General features: G+C 46.4%; 1 protein-coding gene across 5 annotated transcripts in view; it reads right to left on the bottom strand.

The window, feature by feature from the left end:
* The window catches only part of USP4 (ubiquitin specific peptidase 4), a 51,512-nt gene extending 35,290 nt beyond the window's left edge, over positions 1–16,222 (bottom strand). For 4 of the 5 annotated variants that reach the window (XM_082638802.1, XM_082638800.1, XM_082638801.1 and 1 more), the window contains exons 1-6: positions 16,069–16,222; positions 14,110–14,237; positions 10,328–10,458; positions 8,794–8,920; positions 8,022–8,167; positions 7,830–7,891 (exon numbers count right to left, since the gene is read on the bottom strand). In XM_082638802.1, coding sequence (XP_082494928.1) covers positions 7,830–7,891; positions 8,022–8,167; positions 8,794–8,920; positions 10,328–10,458; positions 14,110–14,237; positions 16,069–16,169 — 695 coding nt within the window. In that variant the 5' untranslated portion in view covers positions 16,170–16,222. Of the gene's footprint in view, positions 1–7,829; positions 7,892–7,977; positions 8,168–8,793; positions 8,921–10,327; positions 10,459–14,109; positions 14,238–16,068 lie in introns of those variants that run through there. The other variant, XM_082638804.1, reaches the window with a different exon arrangement.
* Between the last annotated feature and the right edge of the window lie 4,957 nt (positions 16,223–21,179).

Raw genomic sequence — 21,179 nt, 5'->3', positions numbered from 1 at the left:
ACAGACGAATGGATAAATAAGATGTGGTACATATATACAATGGAATATTACTCAGCCATAAAAAGGAACGAAATTGGGTCATTTGTAGAGACGTGCATGGATCTAGAGACTGTCATAAAGAGTGAAGTAAGTCAGAAAGAGAAAAACAAGTATCATATATTAACGCACATATGTGGAAACTTGAAAAATGATATAAATGAACTGGTATGCAGGGCAGAAACAGACACACAGATGTAGAGAACGAACGTATGAACACCAAAGGGGGAAAGTGGTGGGGGTGGTGGTGGGGGGGTGGGATGAACTGGGAGATTGGGATTGACATGTATACACTAATATGTATAAAATGGATAACTAATAAGAACCTGCTATATAAAAAAATAAATTAAATTAAAAAAATTTTTTTTAAAAAGGTTTGGTTTTTTTTCCCTTTCACCTCCCCATGGCTATTCTTCTGTTCTTCTTTAGTTTACAAATCCCAAGTTTTAGTTAGAGCCCTTCCAACTGCTAAAAGGCACTTCCCAGCCTCCTTTGAAGCCAGGTGTGGTCATATAATCGGCGAGAGATGTAAAGGCAGATCTTGTATGTGATTTCTGGGAAATTTCTTTAAAAGGAAGGGGCATGTCCTTCTTCCCGATTCCTCCTCAGCTACTTGAATGCAGGTATGATTGGTTCAGCTCCAGTGGTCATCATGGACCGAGTCGACCACCTTTAAAGTTGAAGCCACGCACAGTAGAGCAACATGACAAAACAGCTGGATTTCTAATAACAGCAGCATTGAACTGCCCACCTCAGAAATTCTTTTTGGAAAGATATAACCATCTACATTGCTCGACATGCTAATTTTCAGGTCTTTCTTCATTGCCACCAGGGCTTTCCTAATCAATACACCATGTTATATAAAAGATGTAAATTCTACTTTTGTATTTCTGGTAGTTACTCCACTAACTTACTAGGATCTATAACTGTTTTTATTTTTCCCCATCAATTACTTCAACTTATTAACTACATTTCCCTGCAAAAGTAGTTCAGGACATTCTCATCTCTCTTTACTGCTTCCTGTCTCCTCACCTGTCTTCCATGTTGGGATTACCCAGTATTTACTTCTGGATTGTTATTGATAAAGGCTGCTTTCTTTTTCTTTTAATTAATTAATTTATTTATTTATTTTTGGCTGTGTTGGGTCTTTGTTGCTGTGCACAAGCTTTCTTTTTAGTTGTGGTGAGTGGGGGCTACTCTTCGTTGCAGTGTGCGGGCCTCTCACTGTCGTGGCTTCTCGTTGTGAAGCACAGGCTCTAGGCACGCAGGCTTCAGTAGTTGTGGCATGTGGGCTCAGTAGTTGTGGCTTGCGGGCTCTAGAGCTCAGGCTCATTAGTTGTAGCGCACGGGCTTAGTTGCTCCATGGCATGTGGGATCTTCCCAGGCCAGGGCTCGAACCCATGTCCCTTGCATTGGCAGGCAGATTCTTAACCACTGCGCCACCAGGGAAGCCCCTAAAGGCTGCTTTCTTAAACTTTTCTTCTTACTATTACTAAACATTTTTTAAAACTTTTTATTGAAGTATATTACATAGAGAAATATATACATTATGAGAGTACAAAAATCAAGACATTCCTGGGAATTCCCTGGTGGTCCAGTGGTTAGGACTTGGCAATTTCATAGCCATGGCCTGGGTTCAATCCCTAGTTGGGGAACTAAAATCCCAAGAGGCATGGCACAGCCAAAAAAAAAATCAAGACATTCTCACCAAGCGAATATCCCTATATAACCAGTACCCTCAGACCAAAAAACAGGACAGCACCATCCCCCAGGTGTCTTCCTCATGCTCCCTGCAGTCATGATTCTTCCCTAAGCTAAGCTCCATCAAGACCTGGACACCCATAGATCAGTTTTGCCAATTCTTAAGCTTTATATCAAGGGACTCAAACAGTATGCCACATTTTGTGTCTGGCTTCTCATTCACATGGTTTATGAGATTCAATGTTGCTGTGGCTGGAGAGAATTCTATTGTGTGCATACACCACAATTTATCTATCCATTCTATTTTTGGTGGACATTTGGGTTAGCTCCAGTTTGTGACTATGACAAGCTGTGCTGTCGTGAACATCTTTGAATGTATCTTTAAGTGAATGTGAGATGTATTTCTGTATGCCTAAGAGTGGATTGCTGGGTTGTAGAATATGCACACAATTCGTCATTTAGTACTTGTTGTTAAACCTTCTAAAGTCACTATACCAGTTTATATGCCCCATCAGTAGGGTCCAACACCTCTACAACACTTGACACTATCTGTCTTTTTCATGTAACCATTCTGGGGGATGTGCAGAAGCACTGCATTATGGTTTTAATTTGCCATTTCTGGATGACTGCTGAAGTTGAGCACCTCTCTATATGCTCGCTAGCCACGAGGTAGCCTCTTTTTTTTTTTTTTTTAATTTTATTTATTTTTGGCTGTGTTGGGTCTTTGTTGCTGCGCGTGGGCTTTCTCTGGTTGTGGAGAGTGGGGGCTACCCTTTGTTGCAGTGTGCAGCCTTCTCATTGCGATGGCTTCTCTTTTTGCAGAGCATGGGCTCTAGGTACACGGGCTTCAGCAGTTATGGCATGAGGGCTCAGTAGTTGTGGCTTGCTAGCTCTAGAGTGCAGGCTCAGTAGTTGTGGCGCACAGGCTCAGCTGCTCCGCGGCATGTGGGATCTTCCCGGACCAGGGCTCAAACCCATGTCCCCTGCACTGGCTGGCAGATTCTTAACCACTGTGCCACCAGGGAAGTCTGGTAGCCTCTTTCTTAAAGTGACTGTTATAGGTTTTCTTGCCCTTTTTTCTAGAAGGGGTGTCTGACTTTTTCTTACTGACATTAAGGGGTTTCTTTGAAATTCTGGATATAAACAATCTGTCAGACATACGTATTGCAAATACCTTTCTCACTCTGTGGCTTGCCTTTTCACTCTTTTAGAACAGTCCTGAATTTAAAAGTCATCCACTCGGGCTTCCCTGGTAGCGCAGTGGTTGAGAATCCACCTGCCAATGCAGGGGACACGGGTTGGAGCCCTTGTCCAGGAAGATCCCACATGCCGCAGAGCAACTAAGCCCATGAGCCACGACTGCAGCCCGCGCGCCTAGAGCCCTTGCTCCGCAACAAGAGAAGCCACTGCAATGAGAAGCCTGTGCACCACAATGAAGAGTAGCCCCTGCTCACCACTAGATAGAAGCCCGCACACTGCAACAAAGACCCAACGCATCCAAAAATAAAAATAAATAAATTTATTTTAAAAAAAAAACCTTAAGAAAAAAAAGTTATCCACTCTATTCAAGTCCCCCTCTATGGTTTGTGGTGCTGTGTCTTGTGTAAAAAATCTTTGCTTACTCCAAAGTCATAAAGTCCTTGCTTTTCTGGTCAACAGAACACTTCACTAGTTGTATACTCTCCCTTGCACCTTCTGGATTTTACTGCCTGCTCCTGGACGCTAACACTACTTCCCCCAAGAGGTTTTCAAAGAGGAGCTCTGTGTAGAAAACTTTCTAAAGTCATCTATGCCAGAGAAAATTATCTTTACATTCAGATAACAGTTTAGTAGGTTTTAAAATTCTAGTTTTAAAGTTATCTGCCTTTGGGACTTCCTTGGTGGTCCAGTAAGACTCCGCACTCCCAATGCAGGGGCCCGGGTCTGATCCCTGGTTGGGGAACTAGATCCCGCACGCATGCCACAACTAAGAGCCTGCGTGCCGCAACTAAGAGCCTGTGTGCTGCAACTAAAGATCCTGTGTGTTTGGGCTTCCCTGGTGGCACAGTGGTTAAGAATCCACCTGCCACAAAGCACCGAGCTGATCTGCCTGGGCTATGCAACTGTTTCCCACTAGCTATCTGTTTTACATTTGGTAGTATATATAAGTTCATACCACTCTCTCACTTCGTCCCAGCTTACCCGTCCCCCTACCCGTGTCCTCAAGTCCATTCTCTACGTCTGTGTCTTTATTCCTGTCCTGCCTTAGGTTCTGCAGAACCTTTTTTTTTTTTTTTTTTTTAAGATTCCATATATGTGTGTTAGCTTACGGTATTTGTTTTTCTCTTTCTGACTTACTTCACTCTGTATGACAGACTCTAGGTCTTTCCACCTCATTACAAATATCTCAATTTCATTTCTTTTTATGGCTGAGAAATATTCCATTGTATATATATGCCACATCTTTATCCATTCATCTGTCGATGGAAACTTAGTTTGATTCCATGTCCTGGCTATTGTAAATAGAGCTGCAATGAACACTGTGGTACATGACTCTTTTTGACTTATGGTTTTCTCAGGTTATATGACCAGTGGTGGGATTGCTGGGTCATATGGTAGTTCTATTTTTAGCTTTTTAAGGAAGCTCCGTACTGTTCCCCATAGTGGCTGTACCAATTTACATTCCCACCAACAGTGTGGGAGCATTCCCTTTACTCCACACCCTCTCCTGCATTTATTGTTTGTAGATTTTTTGATGATGGCCATTCTGACCGGTGTGAGGTGATACCTCGTAAATCTGATTTGCATTTCTCTAATGATTAGTGATGTTGAGCATCCTTTCATGTGTTTGTTGGCAATCTGTATATCTTCTTTGGAGAAATGTCTATTTAGGTCTTCTGCAAAAAAAAAAAAAAAAAAAAAAGAATCCACCTGCCAATGCAGGAGACATGTGTTTGAGCCCTGGTCCGGGAAGATCCCACATGCCACAGAGCAACTGAGCCCGTGCGCCACAACTACTGAACCCAGCGCACCCTAGAGCCCGTGCTCTGCAACAAGAGGCCACTGCAGTGAGAAGCCCGCATGCCGCAAAGAAGAGTAGCCTCCACTCGCTGCAACTAGCGTGCTGCAACGAAGACCCAACACAGCCAAAAATAAATAAATAAATTTAAATAAATAAATAATAAAGATCCCATATGTCACAGCTAAGATCTGGCACAGCCTAAATAAATATTTAAAGTTTTCTTACTTTGATACTGAAAAAGTATCTCCTAGGTCCATTGTGGCTGTTGGGAAGTTTGATATTAGCTGCTTCTCACCGTGACTTTCTCTTTCAAACAGATTTGACATTTTCCCTGCATCTTTGTTGTTAAATTTCAATCTAACGTGTCTTGGTGTGGGCTTTGTTTTTTCTGTCGTGTTTAGCATTCTTTACATTTAAGATGTATCCTCTTTTATGATTTCTGAGAAACTCTTGGTCATTATTTCTTCTAACATTTTCTTCCCCTTGTCCCTCATTTCCTCTCTGCTTCTGAGATTCCTATTATCTGGACAGTGACATTTCTACTCCCACCCTCCACAGCACTTTTCTTCTATTATCTTCCACCTCCTTATCCCCTAGCATTCTTCAACCTGACCTTCCGACTTCTACACTCAAGTCTTGAGCTACACCCATTCTGCTACTCAACCCAGCCCCCGAATTCTCTGTTCCCACATAGGTATCTCCTTGTTCCTGTTTCATGTACCCATTTCCTCTTTTTCCATTATGCTTCTTCCGTCCTCCTAAGCAGCTGGGAATATGAATTCTGCTCCAACTAGCACAACCTGTCAATTTGTCACTTTCCTTTCATTCTCACTATACTTGTCAGCTTCCCGTTGTGGCTCCCTGTGAGCCGTTCACCAGGTGAGATCACCCCGCTCCTCACTCACCACACCCCTCAAATGAGCTCCCCACCTCACAGCAAGGCAAAGACGGAAGCTAGAGTCTCACAAGGATCACAGGCCGACCGCCGCAGCATCTCTTGGGCCTCATCCCCTCAGCTCTCCTGTCATCCCTACAAGCACCAGCCGTAACAAACTCCTGCTGGCCTTCAACCGGGCCTGCTCTGCCTCAGGATTTCTCCATCTGCTGTCCCCTCTGCCTCACAAAGCTGTTCTCCACACCACTCACTGCTGATTCCCTCGCCTTCTTCATGACCATGTTCAAATGGTACCTCAGCGGGGCCTCCCCATCGGCCTGTTTAAATATGCCCAAAGCCTTAGCACTTGCTTATTTTCTTCCCTGATTTTTTCCCACAGTACTTGTAAATCTTCAGACGTGTATTTTTTAAATTTATCTATTTTCTGCTCCTTGAGGATAGAAACTTTGTTTATTGCTGTATCCTTGGCAACTAGAACAGCGTCCGGCGCTACTGAGGGAGTAGGGAGGCGAATGTGCCTTAGGACTTCTGCTCTGAGCTCATTCACCATTGGACACCCTCTACCAGGAGACTCAAACCTTCAGGGCATCTCAATGAGGCACTCCTCTTTTCCAAAAGCTGTTTCCCTTCACTGGAATCTCTTAGGCCTGAGGGTGTGGAAGGGATGGGGAAAAGCAACAGTAGGAAGAGAAAAAGGCACAACTGAAAACAGTCTCCCTTGGCCAGTACACACAGGCTCTTCCACTCCAAGCTGTCAACCCGACCTCACAGACTAGAATCCAAGCACCTTCTCCCAAGGGGGTTGTCGCAGTTTTTATGTTATTTTCTCTTGGTTCTGTGGCATTTCCATTCCAAGAAGGGAGTCAGCAGGCTGGGCTAGGACATTTGTTTCCTATGGCTGTCACAAATTACCGCAAACTTAGTGGCTTAAACAACACAAAGTTATTATCTTACGGTTTTGGAGGTCCAAAGTCCAAAATTCTTCTCACTGAGCTAAATCAAGGTGTGGGCGGAGCTGTGTTCCTTGGTGGGGGCTCTAGGGACTTCTAGAGGCTGCCCACCTGCCCTGGCTCATGGCCAGTCGAGTCTTTCTCACACTTCACTGCTCTGACTCTGCTTCTGCCCTCACATCTGACTCTCCTGTCTCCCTCTTTCATTTATAAGGACCCTCATGATTATACTGGGCCTACCCAGATAATCAAGGATAATCTCCCCATCTCAAGATCCTTAATCACATCAGCAAAGTCCCTTTTGCCATGTAACCTAACATATTTACAGGTTCTGGGGATTAGGACATGGACTCTGGGGAGGGACATGATTATTATTCTGCCTACCATAGCTATTTTGTCATCTTCTCAGGCACTGGTGACCAGAGTTTCTTAAACTGAAGTCCATGGCTAGGCTTCAGGGTGTCTGTAAAACCCTTGAGATTATTGTCAAAATGCTGCGTCTTCCTGCATGTTTCTTGAGAGAGAGCTCAGAGCTTTCATAATTTTCAAAAGAGCTAAGAGCCCATTACTACAAAACAGTCACTGTCCAGGGCCTGACTGAGGGAAGAAAGCAAAGACCAACACTGTCCCCATTAACTACTGGAACACAGACATGATTCCCTCATCTTATACCATAAGAAATATTCAACACTTCTGTCCCCTGCTCAGAACATGCATTAACTTCACACCACACATGAACATCTCCTGAGACAGAGGTGCCTGGAGCCCCAGTTAAGGAGCAGAGTAAGTCCCCCAGCGAATGACGAGAACAACGAGAAACAGGCCCCTGGGTAAAGAGTGGGATGGGATCAAACTATTACCTTTAAGTCATTCAAGACCCCATGCCTGAGCCCTCTTCTCTTCCATCAAAGCCTCTAACTATAGGTGGAGAAAATAAATGCCCTTGACAGAGACAAAGCCACCTCTTGGCAGAGCAGATCCTGGCCCAGATCCCGGCCTCTTCTCTTCTCCTTTCATTCTCAACAAGCAGAGGCTCACTGCCTTGTTCACACACCTGACAGCTTCCCCTGAGATGGCTGCCCAGCATGCTGCTTACCAAAAGCCAGGATTATAGACTCCAGATACATAATCGAATATGTTTTCATCTGATTTAGAATTTTATTTTCTTAGCACAAGTAACTGCCTTAGCAAATAGTGTCTCTCTTACACCTGTGTGCCCAGCTGCAGGGAGAAAAAGTCCACTTACTTTGACTGCAGGGTCTGCCTTGGCCACGTGCCATCTTCATTTTGGGGCTCAATTACTAGCACCTGAGTGAAAGGGGAAACCGTATTAGGAATGTGCAAACCATCTCACTGTTGACATGCTCAGAACCAAAAGATACCTGTCCACACACCCTGGGCAGAGCTGTCTGCTGGGGCATGGCTTGGGCCCTCCTACCTGACCCTGGTACAGCCCAGCATCCTGCACAGTGTTGTCTAGCTTGTTTAACTGCTCGTAGGTGTTGCTCACGTATTTGTTCCACAGCCGTGTCTCACGGTCCGCAGGGATGTTGAACAGCTTCCGCATTTCCTTCTCAATGGTTGCTGGGGACAGGCAGAAACATCACTCAGGGCTTTCTCCAGAAGCAAGGCCAGCAACAGCTATGGCAAGCTAATGGTCATCCTCCGTCCTTTTCAGATGGTCACTGGATGCTCTGGATCAAAACTTCTGACCGACCTTAGCCCCTTGGTGACTCCCAAGGCAAACATCTTCCATGGGCATCCTCTTGCACTCATACAACCAAAAATTGTCCCTATGCTTCCCATTCTTTAATGATGTGGGTCCCCATTTTTAGCACAGAAGCAACATGGAAAAGTCAGAAAACTTATCTTTGGAGTTAAGATAGATTTGGTTTCAAATGCTAGCTCTGCCATTTTCTCACTGAGATTTCTGAATAAGTGACATTAATCTCTCTGAATCTGCATTTCTTTCCCCTTATTACCATACGTTAAGTGGGCAGAGACCATGCCCAGTGTTTTATACAATATGATTCCCAGGCTTAGCTGTCCACAAGAATGCCCTGGGGAGCAGGCTCCCAGGTCAGGACTGGTAACCACAACCCGAGATTATCTGGGTAACAAGTCTGAAGAGGGTGCCCCAGCTTCCCTCTCATTAGCCACAATGCCCTGCACTCTCACTGGATACCTGGAACTCCAGCCCAGCTACTCACCGATGGTATCTGACTTGCTGAAATGGCAACTCAGGACATTGGTGGGGTCACTGTTCTCACAAAGCTTCAATTCCAGCAAATACACCTCCACCTTGCAGTGCTTGACAAATAAGCCATGCTCTACAACCTGTGAACAAGAGGCACGGGTAAAGGAGCAGTGGTTCCACACCAGGGCAGTCTTGGAAGCAACATGTCTCATCAGTGGCAAAAAGCAGAATCCACATGATAATCAGTTTCCTTAAGTGATCAGGGGATCAGAAGTACAGATTTTTAAAGCCACTGGTATCTGTCCTGGTTTAAAAACCTTACTTCCACTCATTAGGACCAACCAAGTGCATCTGGATGGAACCAGGGCTGGCAACAACAGTGCACAACAGGAAAGTCATTGTTCATCTCTTAGTGGGGATCATGATGCCTCCCTTGCAGGGTCTGTGGAATCAGAGGCCTAGAGAATACAGTTAAAGCCCTTGGCAGCACGCTTGCCACACGGCAGGACTGTGGGCAGGAGCGGACATCTGTGGGAGGCTGGCATGCCCCTAACCATTTGATACCTAACCCCTCTTGGAGTCCCAGGTTTCAAGCTGGAGAAAGAAGGTAGTTCTGGCCCTGAAGAGCGACTCTTAGAAGCTTGGCCTCAGGACTGCAGCCTTTTCCTACTCTGCTAAGAAAGGAAACTAAACACCAGGCAGAGTAAGAAATTTACCCAATGCCTACGTATCAGCAGTCATGTGGACTCCTGTGATGTCCTCCTCCAGTGGGATATGCGAACAACTGTGGGAATCAGGCTGGTGGTATTCTCACCAGTCCTGTCTACCAGAGGGGCTAACAATCTGGGTTTCTCTCTCAGGGCCTGCCTTCCCTCAAGAGACTGTTCTCTCGGATATAAACAGCTGTTTTCCGGGTACTCAACAGTGTGACCAGAGATTCTTAAGCACAGGGGGAGGGACTTCGCGGGTGGGGCAGTGGTTAAGAATCTGCCTACTAATGCAGGGGACACGGGTTTGATCTCTGGTCTGGAAAGATCCCACATGCCGCGGAGCAACTAAGCCTACACACCACAACTACTGAGCCCGCGAGCCACAACTACTGAAGCCCACACACCTAGAGCCTGTGTTCCACAACCAGAGAAGCCACCACAATGAGAAGCCTGCGCTCCTCAACGAAGAGTAGCCCCTGCTCACCGCAACTAGAGAAAAGCCCACGCACAGCAATGAAGACCCAACACAGCCAAAAATAAACAAAAACAAACAAAAAAGCACAGGGGGAAAAGCAATATCAGAAAGCTTAAGTTAAACAAGAAGCAGTACATTACTGTATATCCATATGACCCCAAGTGAACTTTCTCTCACAGAACCTTCCAGAATGTGCTCTCACTGCACCGCTGGACATATCCCAAGCCACTGGGCAGCTGTGATGTCTGGAGGCCTCCATTCAACTTCTTAGGTATGGCCAGTACCCCAGGAAACCAATACCAGTCAGCGTCAGGGAGCACTCACAGACACTAACCAGCAGGTGTAATAATTCACGTACTCACTTTTCTGACAATGGGCTGCTGGCCTTCTACACAGCCATACCAGTTTAGTAACTTATTCCAGGCCTCGGCTGGGACCAATACATAGTCCAATTCGTCAATTAAATGTTCTTTCAAGGTCTGACTCTCAGGATCTGAAAAAGGAAAACAGCACATAGCTCACTGCTCTTCTCCCCAGAAATGTTTGTTTTACATGATTCTTATGTACTTTTCAGAAACACGAAAAGCATTTATAGGAACAAGCACAAAATTCCAAAATTCTGTCACTGGCCATAACACAGAGCAGACCTGGAGTCTTTAGCCATGCTTTCTGAACATTTTATGAGGAACTTGTATTTCTTCCATAGTTGGAGGGAGAAGGAAAGAGAAAAGAGAAAAACTTCAATTTACACTTTCAAAGTGCTTCCAGATTCCACAATTAAAATTGTTTACTATGAATATTTAACGTAATATTCTGCTTAGTGAAACTGCATTAAGGTCAGATATCATCTTCCTTTGAAAGATTTACTAAGAAAGCAAACAAACAAATCATTGAAGTTAAATTTATTTTACCAAGAGTCATTTAGCATTCTTAGTTTTCAACACTCCAAGTGAAAATTCAGCTGGACATCGGCCATGTGGAGGGAGAACACCTTTAACATGTTAAGCATCCATCTTATACCCCACACGGAGGCAACATGACTGAGAGTCAGAAAAGGACATCCATGGTCTGAAACATACTCTCTCAATGGAGGATCAAGGGACTGGATCAAGGGAAGACTAATCATCTCCCATCAAGGAAGCCTCCCTGCTAAGCCTGTGCCCATCTACACCCACTCCCGCAGTAGTGGAAGCCACTATTCTCTAGACAAATGAAGCCATGAAGCCAGGGAAGCAAAAAGTACCCACAATGGTGCAACTCATCTGTAATTCAAGGCAGACAATGTTAAAAACAAAAACCAAAAAAAAACCCCCCAAAAAACCAAAACAAAAAACAAAGAATGGCATGCACAAGGTGACCAGGGCTTCCTATCACCTCTCCCACCAGTTTACACCCTACCCCATGAGGTCTTCTGCCCTTCCTCAAGGCGAGCTTCAGATCTGATCCACCTCTGCCTTTTTAATTTCCAAGGAAAAAGGAAAGGAATTAAACAGCCTTGGAGAACAGGAATACAAGGGTGAGAAGGATGAATGGAAAAACAAAATGTGGTATATACACACAGTGGGATATCATTCAGCCTTTAAAAAAAAGAAATTCTGACATGCCGTTAACATGGATAAACCTTGAGGACATTATGCTAAATGAAATAAGCCAGTCACAGAAAAACAAATACTGTATGATTCCACTTACATTAGGTACCTAGAATAGTCACACTCAGAGACAGAAAGTAGAATGGTGGTTGCCAGGGGCTTGGGGGGAAAGGAGATTGGAGATACTGTTTAACGAGTATGGAGTTTCAGTTTTGTGAGATAAAAAAGTTCTGGAGATGGGTTGTGCAACAACGTGAATATACTTTACACTACTGAACACTTAAAAATATGCAGATGGTAAATTTTATGTGTATTTTACCGTAATTTAAAAGAAAAAAAAAAGTGGCTCCTTCTCACTGATGAGCCAACCACATTCCACAGCAGCTCTGGCATGATTAATACTGACCAACCACCCCTTTTCTATTCAGCAATAGAAGGATGGCACAGGGGTATAACTTATCAGTCTACTTGAAACAAGAGCTTCTGAAAAAAACTGACACCTAAACTCCAAGGTTTTCTCTGATTTGCAAATTAAAACTCATAAAGGTTATTCACTTGTCTTACTTGGAGACATACACCTTCACTTCTAACACTAAGCACTATGCAGATCTGGCCACGCATACTGTGTCAAACAGCAGCCAGAAACCTTTAAATGTGGGAAAGGAACCGAGAGCTTTTAGCATCATCAACCCCAAGTACATCAATTCTTACAAGGCTTTCTCCTCTGGGGCTCAGTGACAATCTTCTCAAAATGTCATTCTTATGACACTATATGGCAAACACAGGAACTTAACTGGAATTTTCAGTGCAGTTCACTATTTTCACTTAAAACTGGATCAGTCCAAGGGCAGCATGCTAAAAATCACACATGAGTTTTACAAAAAGGATTTAGGCTCTGCAGATTTCTCCAACAGAGGCAAATCAAGGCAAAAAAGGGAGAGCACAGTTTGGTCTAAGCATTGGGATTCCAGATATACAGCAGGGGCACAGGTGGAAATAAGAGAGGGGTGCTCTGCAGACAACATTAGCAAGTTGCCCTACCCCCTCCTTCCTACGTTTAAGAGCCCCTTCTAGGTCATTCCCATAACCCTAGGCAGAAGGCAGCCACACTGGGACTGGCAGGTGACTGGAGAGCCCAAGATCTAAGAGGGTAGCCCTCACTGGCCAGAGATAGACCGTTCCCACACTGTCAATGTTCCAGGGTCTGAACGGAATGTACTTCTCACTTCCCAAGCACACAACAAATGTTTTGAGCCTCAGCCAGGTGACATCAAATTGGAAGACCGCAGAAGGAATGCTTGTCCTTAGCTGAAGGTCAGGCAAAATTACTTCAGAGGGTCGCTCCAGCTCTAGCATTCTCATCACCAATACTATTAAAAGCCTTAAGAATTCTCCTTTTCAAAAAAAAAAGAGGGAAAAGGACAAAGTGCAAACACAATGCAATTATCCTTTGGGGTAACTTCATGGTATACAGCCACCATCTGACTTACATCAGTAAACAAAGCCTATGACATTATTGTCATTCAGACCTCCCCTAAAACAAGGTATATGCTGAAGCACTGCTCACTTTTAAAAACACTCAGGTAGTGTTATGTACTTGAATCAAGCCTCAAAAGCCTCATGCACTGTCTGCCTTCCTGCTGCCCTGATTGTGGGCCCAGGCAACAGATCACCTCTGTCGTGGTTGCAAGGGAGTCTAATGCCAGGCAGAACAAAGCCTACGAAAGGCCAATTGCCATTTCTGTGCATCTAAAGGTGCAAGCCAAGTTCAGGTGTGTCATACATCACTTTTTCAGTCACTTCTTCTATTGGGAGCTGACAGTGATCATAACTCTACTAACCTTCCACCTCCCCTTACACTACTTCTATGGCAAACACGGCCATCACAGGAATGCTTGATGAATGTTGACAGGTCTACAATTTACTTTACTGCAAAGGTAACACAGAAAATTCTGGTTCCCAAATTTCAGATTCCAGATGCCGTTTCAAAATGATATCCTAGGGCTTCCCTGGTGGCGCAGTGGTTGAGAGTCTGCCTGCCAATTCAGGGGACACAGGTTCGTGCCCCGGTCCGGGAAGATCCCACATGCTGCGGAGCGGCTGGGCCCGTGAGCCATGGCCACTGAGCCTGCGCGTCTGGAGCCTGTACTCCGCAATGGGAGAGGCCACAACAGTGAGAGGCCCGCGTACCGAAAAAAAAAAAAAAAAAAAAAAAAATGATATCCTATTTCTTTCCATTCAATACACTAATCTAAAATCTGAAATCTCTAGCAGAACTAATTTGAAAAAAAAGAGAAAAAGAGACAGGCAGACAGAAATTGAAAATGCTAGAAGCATGCTCTTACCAAGAGCAGTTAATTTAGGGGAAAAAAAGCAGCTTAACTTCTCCATGAGGGTCTGCATAGACTTCTGCTATAGACACAAGTCAAGGACACTTGTTTCTATCCCCTCACAGTAGGAAAGTCAGGTTCACGATATCTATGTTACAGATACACATGACCTCAGGCCACCACCCAGGTGGACATTTCAGTTAGATAAGCAACAAGATACTGCACCTGAAAAGAGTCCGGAGTTATCTATCGGGCCAGGAAACAGATTATGTTCACCCACACTGTACATATCCCAGCTGTCGAAGCCCACATACTTCTTCCACTGCTTGAACCACCGGCTGTCAATAAGATACCTAGAGACAGACAAAAATTTACTGTACCAGACAAGCAGAGCTTGTAAGTTTCTGCAGCTGCTCCCTCAATTTTTTTATGGTCCTTCCACTTGGGGAGCAAGCAACCCCCACTAAAAAACACACTTTCAAGAGCAGGAGCAGGACCAGGCCCTGCATGGCACAGTGAGCCTGGCCCAAGGCAGGCATCCATTAAGTGAAATGATTGTTGGAAGAATCCATAAATGAAAGGAAGGAAATGACTGGCTTCAAAATGCTTGTTTAAAGAAATTCTTTCTATGGGGAAAACCTTGTTTGCTAATGACCATGTCATTAATTTCATAATGATCTTTGTAGAGGTCCTTGTCCAGGCAGACAGTTTGGTTACAGTGCTGTGCTTGATGTGAACAGCAGTAAAACAATTTTCTTTCTAAAAATGAGATAATAACATCACACACTTCAGTTTTCCTCTGAGGACCAAACAAGATATCAAAAAATGTGTTTGTGTGTGTATATATATATATGTGTGTATACACACACACATACATGTACACATGTATACATATATACACACACATATATACATATAATATTGTCTTGGTGTGTTTATCTTGTCAAAAAAGCATTAAGTTGATCTGGTTATATTTTAGAAGTATCACCATGCTGTTTTACAATTAAGACAGAAGGAGGGGAAAACCTCTGTAGGGGGAACAAAGCACAACAATTATACTGGTGAGTCCTTCAAATTTTACAACCAACACACTTCAGTGGAGATCAGGCAGCTTCCCCAAGGCCACAAGGATCCATAAATATATCCAAATCTCTAAAATGCTCTTTCCCCTCCAAACACTTTTAGTGTGTGATTTTAGTCTATGTGAAACTTCCTCTGCTTCTGCTGAGTATTTTTCATGTGCCACCACTACTCAGGATATCATCTAAAAGTACTCCTGCCTGCCCTGCCTTTCACAGCCTGGCTAGCTCAAGAACACTGTAGAGACTGAATTCTTCCTAATCTCAATGCTTCTCTTCCCTGCTCAATTCCTCTGTCACTATACGGGGCATTATCACCACTACCACAGTTTCCTAAAGAGGGTTGATCAATCATATTCAATGCAAAGACAAGCCCCAGTTTTCTGCTCCCACACAATAATACCACCCAGGAATCTCTTCACTAGTGGAAGTCCTGTCCCTTCTACTAGACAATTTATTAAGAAAAACTTCCTGACTCAGACTTGCTCTTCTAAATCCTGGTCTTTTAATCCTCTTTTTAGTTAGGCTCTAGGCTACCCGCCTGTCCCACTCCGAAATGCTGCCGCCACAATTATTTTTGACATCTGCTACCAAAATAACCTGGGGCTCTCAGACATTTGTTCAGCCTCTGACCTTGACGTCTGTTCGGCAGTTTACAGGTATCTACTTCGGATCTACGCCTCAACCAACTGAAGGCAGGGGCGCCAAATATCGCTACCCTGGTTTTAACAGTAAGGAATCAGGGTCTGTGAGGTGTGGACGCCTTCGCCCAAAGTCACAAAGCGAATCCTCAAAGGTAAAGAACTCTCCTCAGCCTTAAGGTCCCCGTGAGCGTTCCGCTTCTGTCCATCCCGTAGCCCTAGCCTCCGCCGGATCCGCCCCCCGGGGCTCCGAATGGACCGGGACGACCCTCAGCTCCACCCACGCTTTCCCAGAGGTAATCTAGGGCTCCCTCCCCTAAGGGGCAGGGGTCAAGCCACTCTCTCAGGGTCACTAACATCGCCCCCGCCTGGCCCCTGCCCAAGCCGGGAAAGAGGGGCCGGACCTGAGCGTCCGAGCGCCGGCCCCTGGCCCTGTGGGGCGGAAAGGCGGGCCCAGCGCTCACCACTGCGCCCCTCGTTGGAGCGTGGTCCTCATCAAGGCCCCGAGCTCGGACTTCTGGGTCTCCGCATCCGGTCGCTCACGGCAGCCCCCGCCTTCCGCCATCTCGTCCGTGTCTCCGGCCCTACCGGCCCGGACATCCGCCTCGCGCACAGCGTGCTGTGGTCCCCGCCCACGTAGACACGCACGCACGCACACACGCATGTACGCGCGCCCAAGCCCCTCCCTTCGCCGCGGCCTGCAGCGCCTGCCAGCCTCTGCCTTTCCAACAGGCGGGATGCGTGCCCCCTCTCCTGCCAGTGCGCGGTGGAGCCGGGAGGGGGGCCGAAGGGGAGGCGGCGCGGAGATGAAGCCGGCGCTTCCTCCGCCCAGCAGGTCTCGCCGCCTGGTGGCCGTCCGGCACCTCTTTACCTGTCCAGCCCGACGATCTCAAGGAGTCAGACCGCAGGCCCCACGACCCTTCCGGCACCCCCTTCCGGCCAGCGGCGTTATCCTGGTCTTAAATAAACGCAGCGCCAGATGCGAGGAGGCCTGGAACTAGATTTTCTTGTTTTCACTCCGGCCAGTCCACTTTCAGCAGAGACCTTAGGCAAGTCTTTAGCTGCCCAAACGTGGGCTCCAGGTCCCTGTACGGGAGACCCTACAGGGATTTTGGAGAGTGCCAGGTGCACCAGCGCTTTGGGACCGGGACTCGACGGTGTGGCCTAGTCATTAGCAATCGTGTCCGTCTGGACGCCAGAATCACCTGGCCCAGGCTGAATTCCACAAGCCCTCCACTGAGCTAGCTGCTTACTTTGTCAGGGGGGCAGGCAGCCACAGAGGGGCGATAGCAACGGGGGTGGGAGGAGAGGACTAGGTGTATTCTCCACATTAGATGTCCAGGCTGCTGGTTTGTTGCTGCAGCAAGATACAGTGTCCTCAACACCGTATGTTTCCCACTCGACCTTGCATACAAAAAACACAGCCCTCCTCCTGGAGGAGGAAGTACGCCCAGAGCAAGGAGGAGACCAGGCAGCTGGCTTATGTGAGTCTAGCAGTTCCCGCCCTCAGAGAAAAATAAATAAGACCCAGTACCTGCCCTTATACGATCTAATAGAGGAGAGGGGGTCTTCCACAAATAGCCCCAGCGCCAAGAAGTGCGTGATAAGCACCGTTACAGGGTATGAACCAAAGACTACACCCCGAGCTGTGAAAGGGAGCCTTTGACTTAAGTACCTTTTGAGTGTAATTTTTTTTTTTTTTTTTGGTCTGCGTTGGGTCTTCATTTCTCTGTGCAGGCGTTCTCTAGTTGCGGAGAGCAGGAGCTACTCTTCGTTGAGGTGCACGGGCTTCTCATTGCGGTGGCTTCTCTTGTTGCAGAGCACAGGCTCTAGCCACGTGAGCTTCGGTAGTTGTGGCATGCAGGCTCAGTAGTTGTGGCCCACGGACTTAGTTGCTCTGCAGCATGTGGGATGTTCCCGGACCAGGGCTCAAACCCATGTCCCCTGCATTGTCAGGCTGATTCTTTTTTTTTTTGCGGTACGTGGGCCTCTCACTGTTGTGGCCTCTCTCGTTGCGGAGCACAGGCTCCGGACGCGCAGGCTCAGCGGCCATGGCTCACGGGCCCAGCCGCTCCGCGGCATGTGGGATCTTCCCAGACCGGGGCATGAACCAGTGTCCCCTGCATCGGCAGGCGGATTCTCAACCACTGCGACAGGCTGATTCTTAACCACTGCGCCACCAGGGAAGTCCCGAGTGTGGTCTTGAAGAAAGCATAGAAATGATGGTGCATGTTAAAGGAGAAGAGACTAGAGGGGTCAAAGAGAATTTCTGGAGCAAGCAAGGAAGGATCAAAGAGTGAAGATTAGGCCAGTTGAGCTGGGCACAGACTGAAAGGACCTGAGAGCTAAAGCTAGAAGGGAGGCCAGAGGGACCATATGTCCTGCCTTAAATGGCCCACAGATATTGTAGAATAACCACATAGCAGTTAATCCCCTGCAGATAAGAGTTACCATCATGTGATAATTCTACATCTGGGGAGCCAACCCTGACACCCCAAGTGCCCTTCTGTGAAAGTTCTTTGAAATTGTTAAAAATGTTATCAAATGAGAAACACTGCCTTTAGTCCTATTTATGGAAGAAGAAAGTTGGGTTACTGACATGACTTCAGAACCTACATTACAATGTCTTCTTCACTCTTCTTTTTTTAGCAGTTTCTCCTATACCATTTATGGCATGGGTCAGAGTCTTAAGCAAGTAGGACAAGTCGTCAGCACCACTAGAAAGGGGGACAAAACCTAATTATAAAAATGAAAACTTTGGAAAATCTTTTTAAGCCTGGATCTCTTCAGTGCTATTAAATAGCTGTAAAAATAGTACACTAATTATGGGTAGTCCCTAAAAATTTATATTAAAATTATCAAGTGCCAGTAGTTAAAATGCAAGGAATAAAGTGAAAGTTCATAATCAGAAGATCACCATTATTTCCAGTTTTAAAACTTTCTTAGTGAGTTTGATTATATGTTAAAAACTGAGAACTAGAAACAATGAACATCTGCTTGTGTGTTCCTGATGTTGTGAGAGTGACCCGCGGATTTGGGAGGAAAGGAGTTGAGTGATTCAACTCAGGAGACACCCTGGCCCCAGGACTGTGTTCTCTATTGGGCCATTTCCCCTAGGGAGAGGTATGGGCCTAGTAGGCCCCTCTCTTGGCCCCACAACCAAACCCCAGAACTGAACAACTCACCCGTTGCCAAGGGAGCTTGGAGCACAACAACAGGAAGGAAAGCAGGAAGAGAGCTGGAGGCAACAGGTCTGGCTGATTGGTTACATACTACGATCTTGGACTGTGATGATCTATCTAATTGTGGGTTTGTAATGTCTGGGTGTGTGAACTTTAAGTTTTATTTGGTTCCAAATCATAAAGTTCTTGCCTTGGCTGGTACTATGGCTTGCTCTAAACCTACCTGGAGTTGGCCCTCCCCAGTCACCCTTGGTCCACACTTGGCCGGCAATCACAGAGCACATGTGGCTGTATTCACAAATACTGGGTACCTCTTTTTTTTTTTGGCTGCATTGGGTCTTCATTGCTGCGTGTGGGCTTTCTCTAGTTGCGGTGAGCGGGGGCTACTTTTCGTTGCGGGGCGTGGGCTTCTCACTGCAGTGGCTTCTCATGTTGCAGAGCATGGGCACTAGGTGCATGGGCTTCAGTAGTTGCAGCACGTGGGCTCAGTAGTTGTGGCACGCGGACCCTAGCGAGTGCGGGCTTCAGTAGTTGTGGCACACGGACTCAGTAGTTGTGGCGCACGGTCTTAGTTGCTCTGTGGCATGTGGGATCTTCCCGGACCAGGGATCGAACCCATGTCCCCTGCATTGGCAGGTGGATTCTTAACCACTGCACCACCAGGGAAGTCCCTTGGGCACCTTTTGATTAGAGGTGGCATCAGGAGAGAAATACTTTTTTTTCCTTCTTGCCTGTGCTTCCTTACCTTGCCCAGGGGACTGTGAAAAAGTGAAAGGCTCTAGAGGTACATTTTAGAAGAATTAAATGTCTTACCAGTGACACTTTCACCTCTGTTACATAAGGGTTGGGTTACTGGGGAAGGTGACAGAGGCAAAAAACTGAATGAATCTCACAGAAAGGATGTGGGATCATTTTTCCCATGTTGGAGATTCCATTCTGGTTATGCCACTGTGGTAGCTAGCCCTGATTGGGTGGGGAAGGTGTTGTGTCCTGGGCCCATGTGTGGTCATGTCTCCTCTTCCTGCTCTAATTTTGTTACCATCAATGTCTTAACCTTAAATAAGCATTTAGATATTAATTGTATGTGTCATTTTCCCTTTGCACAGAGCAAATTCTCCATAAGCATTTCTTGGGTGAATGAATGAAAGAATTATCCAGATAGTAGTCATTTTTTTCATTTGACTGATTATCTGTTATGTCCTCACAGTCCCTACCGTCCAGGGGTTCCCAGCCAGTGAGGTTGGGGAAGATGTTTTCACATGTAATTATAGTGTGTTGTGTGATAAAAGTGCTAGAGGAACATGGAGGGTGATGCTGTAGACACTTTGCTAGGAAGGAAACATAAGCAACTGGTGTAGGAAGCAGAGGTATGCTTAACATTAAAGATGAAAAAAAATTAAAGATAAAAAAAGGGAGGGACTTCCCTGGTGGTCCAGTAGTTAAGACTCCGCACTTCCAGTGCAGGGGTTGAGGGTTCGATCCCTAGTCGGGGAACTAAGATCCCACATGCTGTGCAGCGGTGAGGCCCCCCCCCAAAAAAACAGTATGCTTAACATCCCCCCTGACCTTTGAGGATGCATGATGAGTCTGCCAAGGAATCCTGACGGGACCAGGGCTTCTTTAGATTCACACACATGTACACAGGTATAGCCATGTGCTGGTGACAGAGGAGGCTGGGGTAATAGGTGCTTCTTCTGCAGGGAGGCTCAGATTTCCTCCACTCGCCTCCCTGTGGAGTCAGGTAGCCTGCAGGACTGTAGGACACCACCCAAGGTGGGCTGCACCTGCCCCTGGATACTGCCCCTACTCTGGGCATTTGGATTAAGTGAGCCTGTTCTGTGGTCTTCTACCTTGGCCTTGCTGGCCACGGCTACACTGGACCTGGGAGGGGTGCTGGGAGTGGGGTTTCTGTCTGCAGGATGAATGATAGAAGGACTACTGGGCCTCTGCCCAGCACATCACTGTCATGTTCTGTCAGTTTCAATGCTTCTGATCCAGAAGCAACTAACAGAATACCCACCAGCAAGTGGCCCACCTAGTTAGTGATTTTATTTTTGTTTTTTCATGTGACACGTCTGGATTTGAGTTCTTGGGTAGGTCAAAGCTGAAGGATGGGGCTTCCCTGGTGGCGCAGTGGTTGAGAGTCCGCCTGCCGATGCAGGGGACACGGGTTCGTGCCCCGATCCCGGAAGATCCCACATGCCGCGGAGCGGCTGGGCCCGCGAGCCATGGCCGCGGAGCCTGTGTGTCCGGAGCCTGTGCTCCGCAACGGGGGAGAGGCCACAGCAGTGAGAGGCCCGCGTACAGCAAAAAAAAAAAAAAAAAAAGCTGAAGGATGTCAGATCTCAAGTTGGCTTCTCTGTTACCCCCAGGGCCAGTGCCCATGAGCCCTC

Source organism: Mesoplodon mirus (assembly GCF_964341445.2).
Source record: "Mesoplodon mirus genome assembly, chromosome: 12".
In the NCBI taxonomy this organism is placed as follows: domain Eukaryota; kingdom Metazoa; phylum Chordata; class Mammalia; order Artiodactyla; family Ziphiidae; genus Mesoplodon; species Mesoplodon mirus.
Note: the sequence above shows the minus strand (reverse complement) of the source record. Positions and strands in the feature narration are given on the sequence as shown.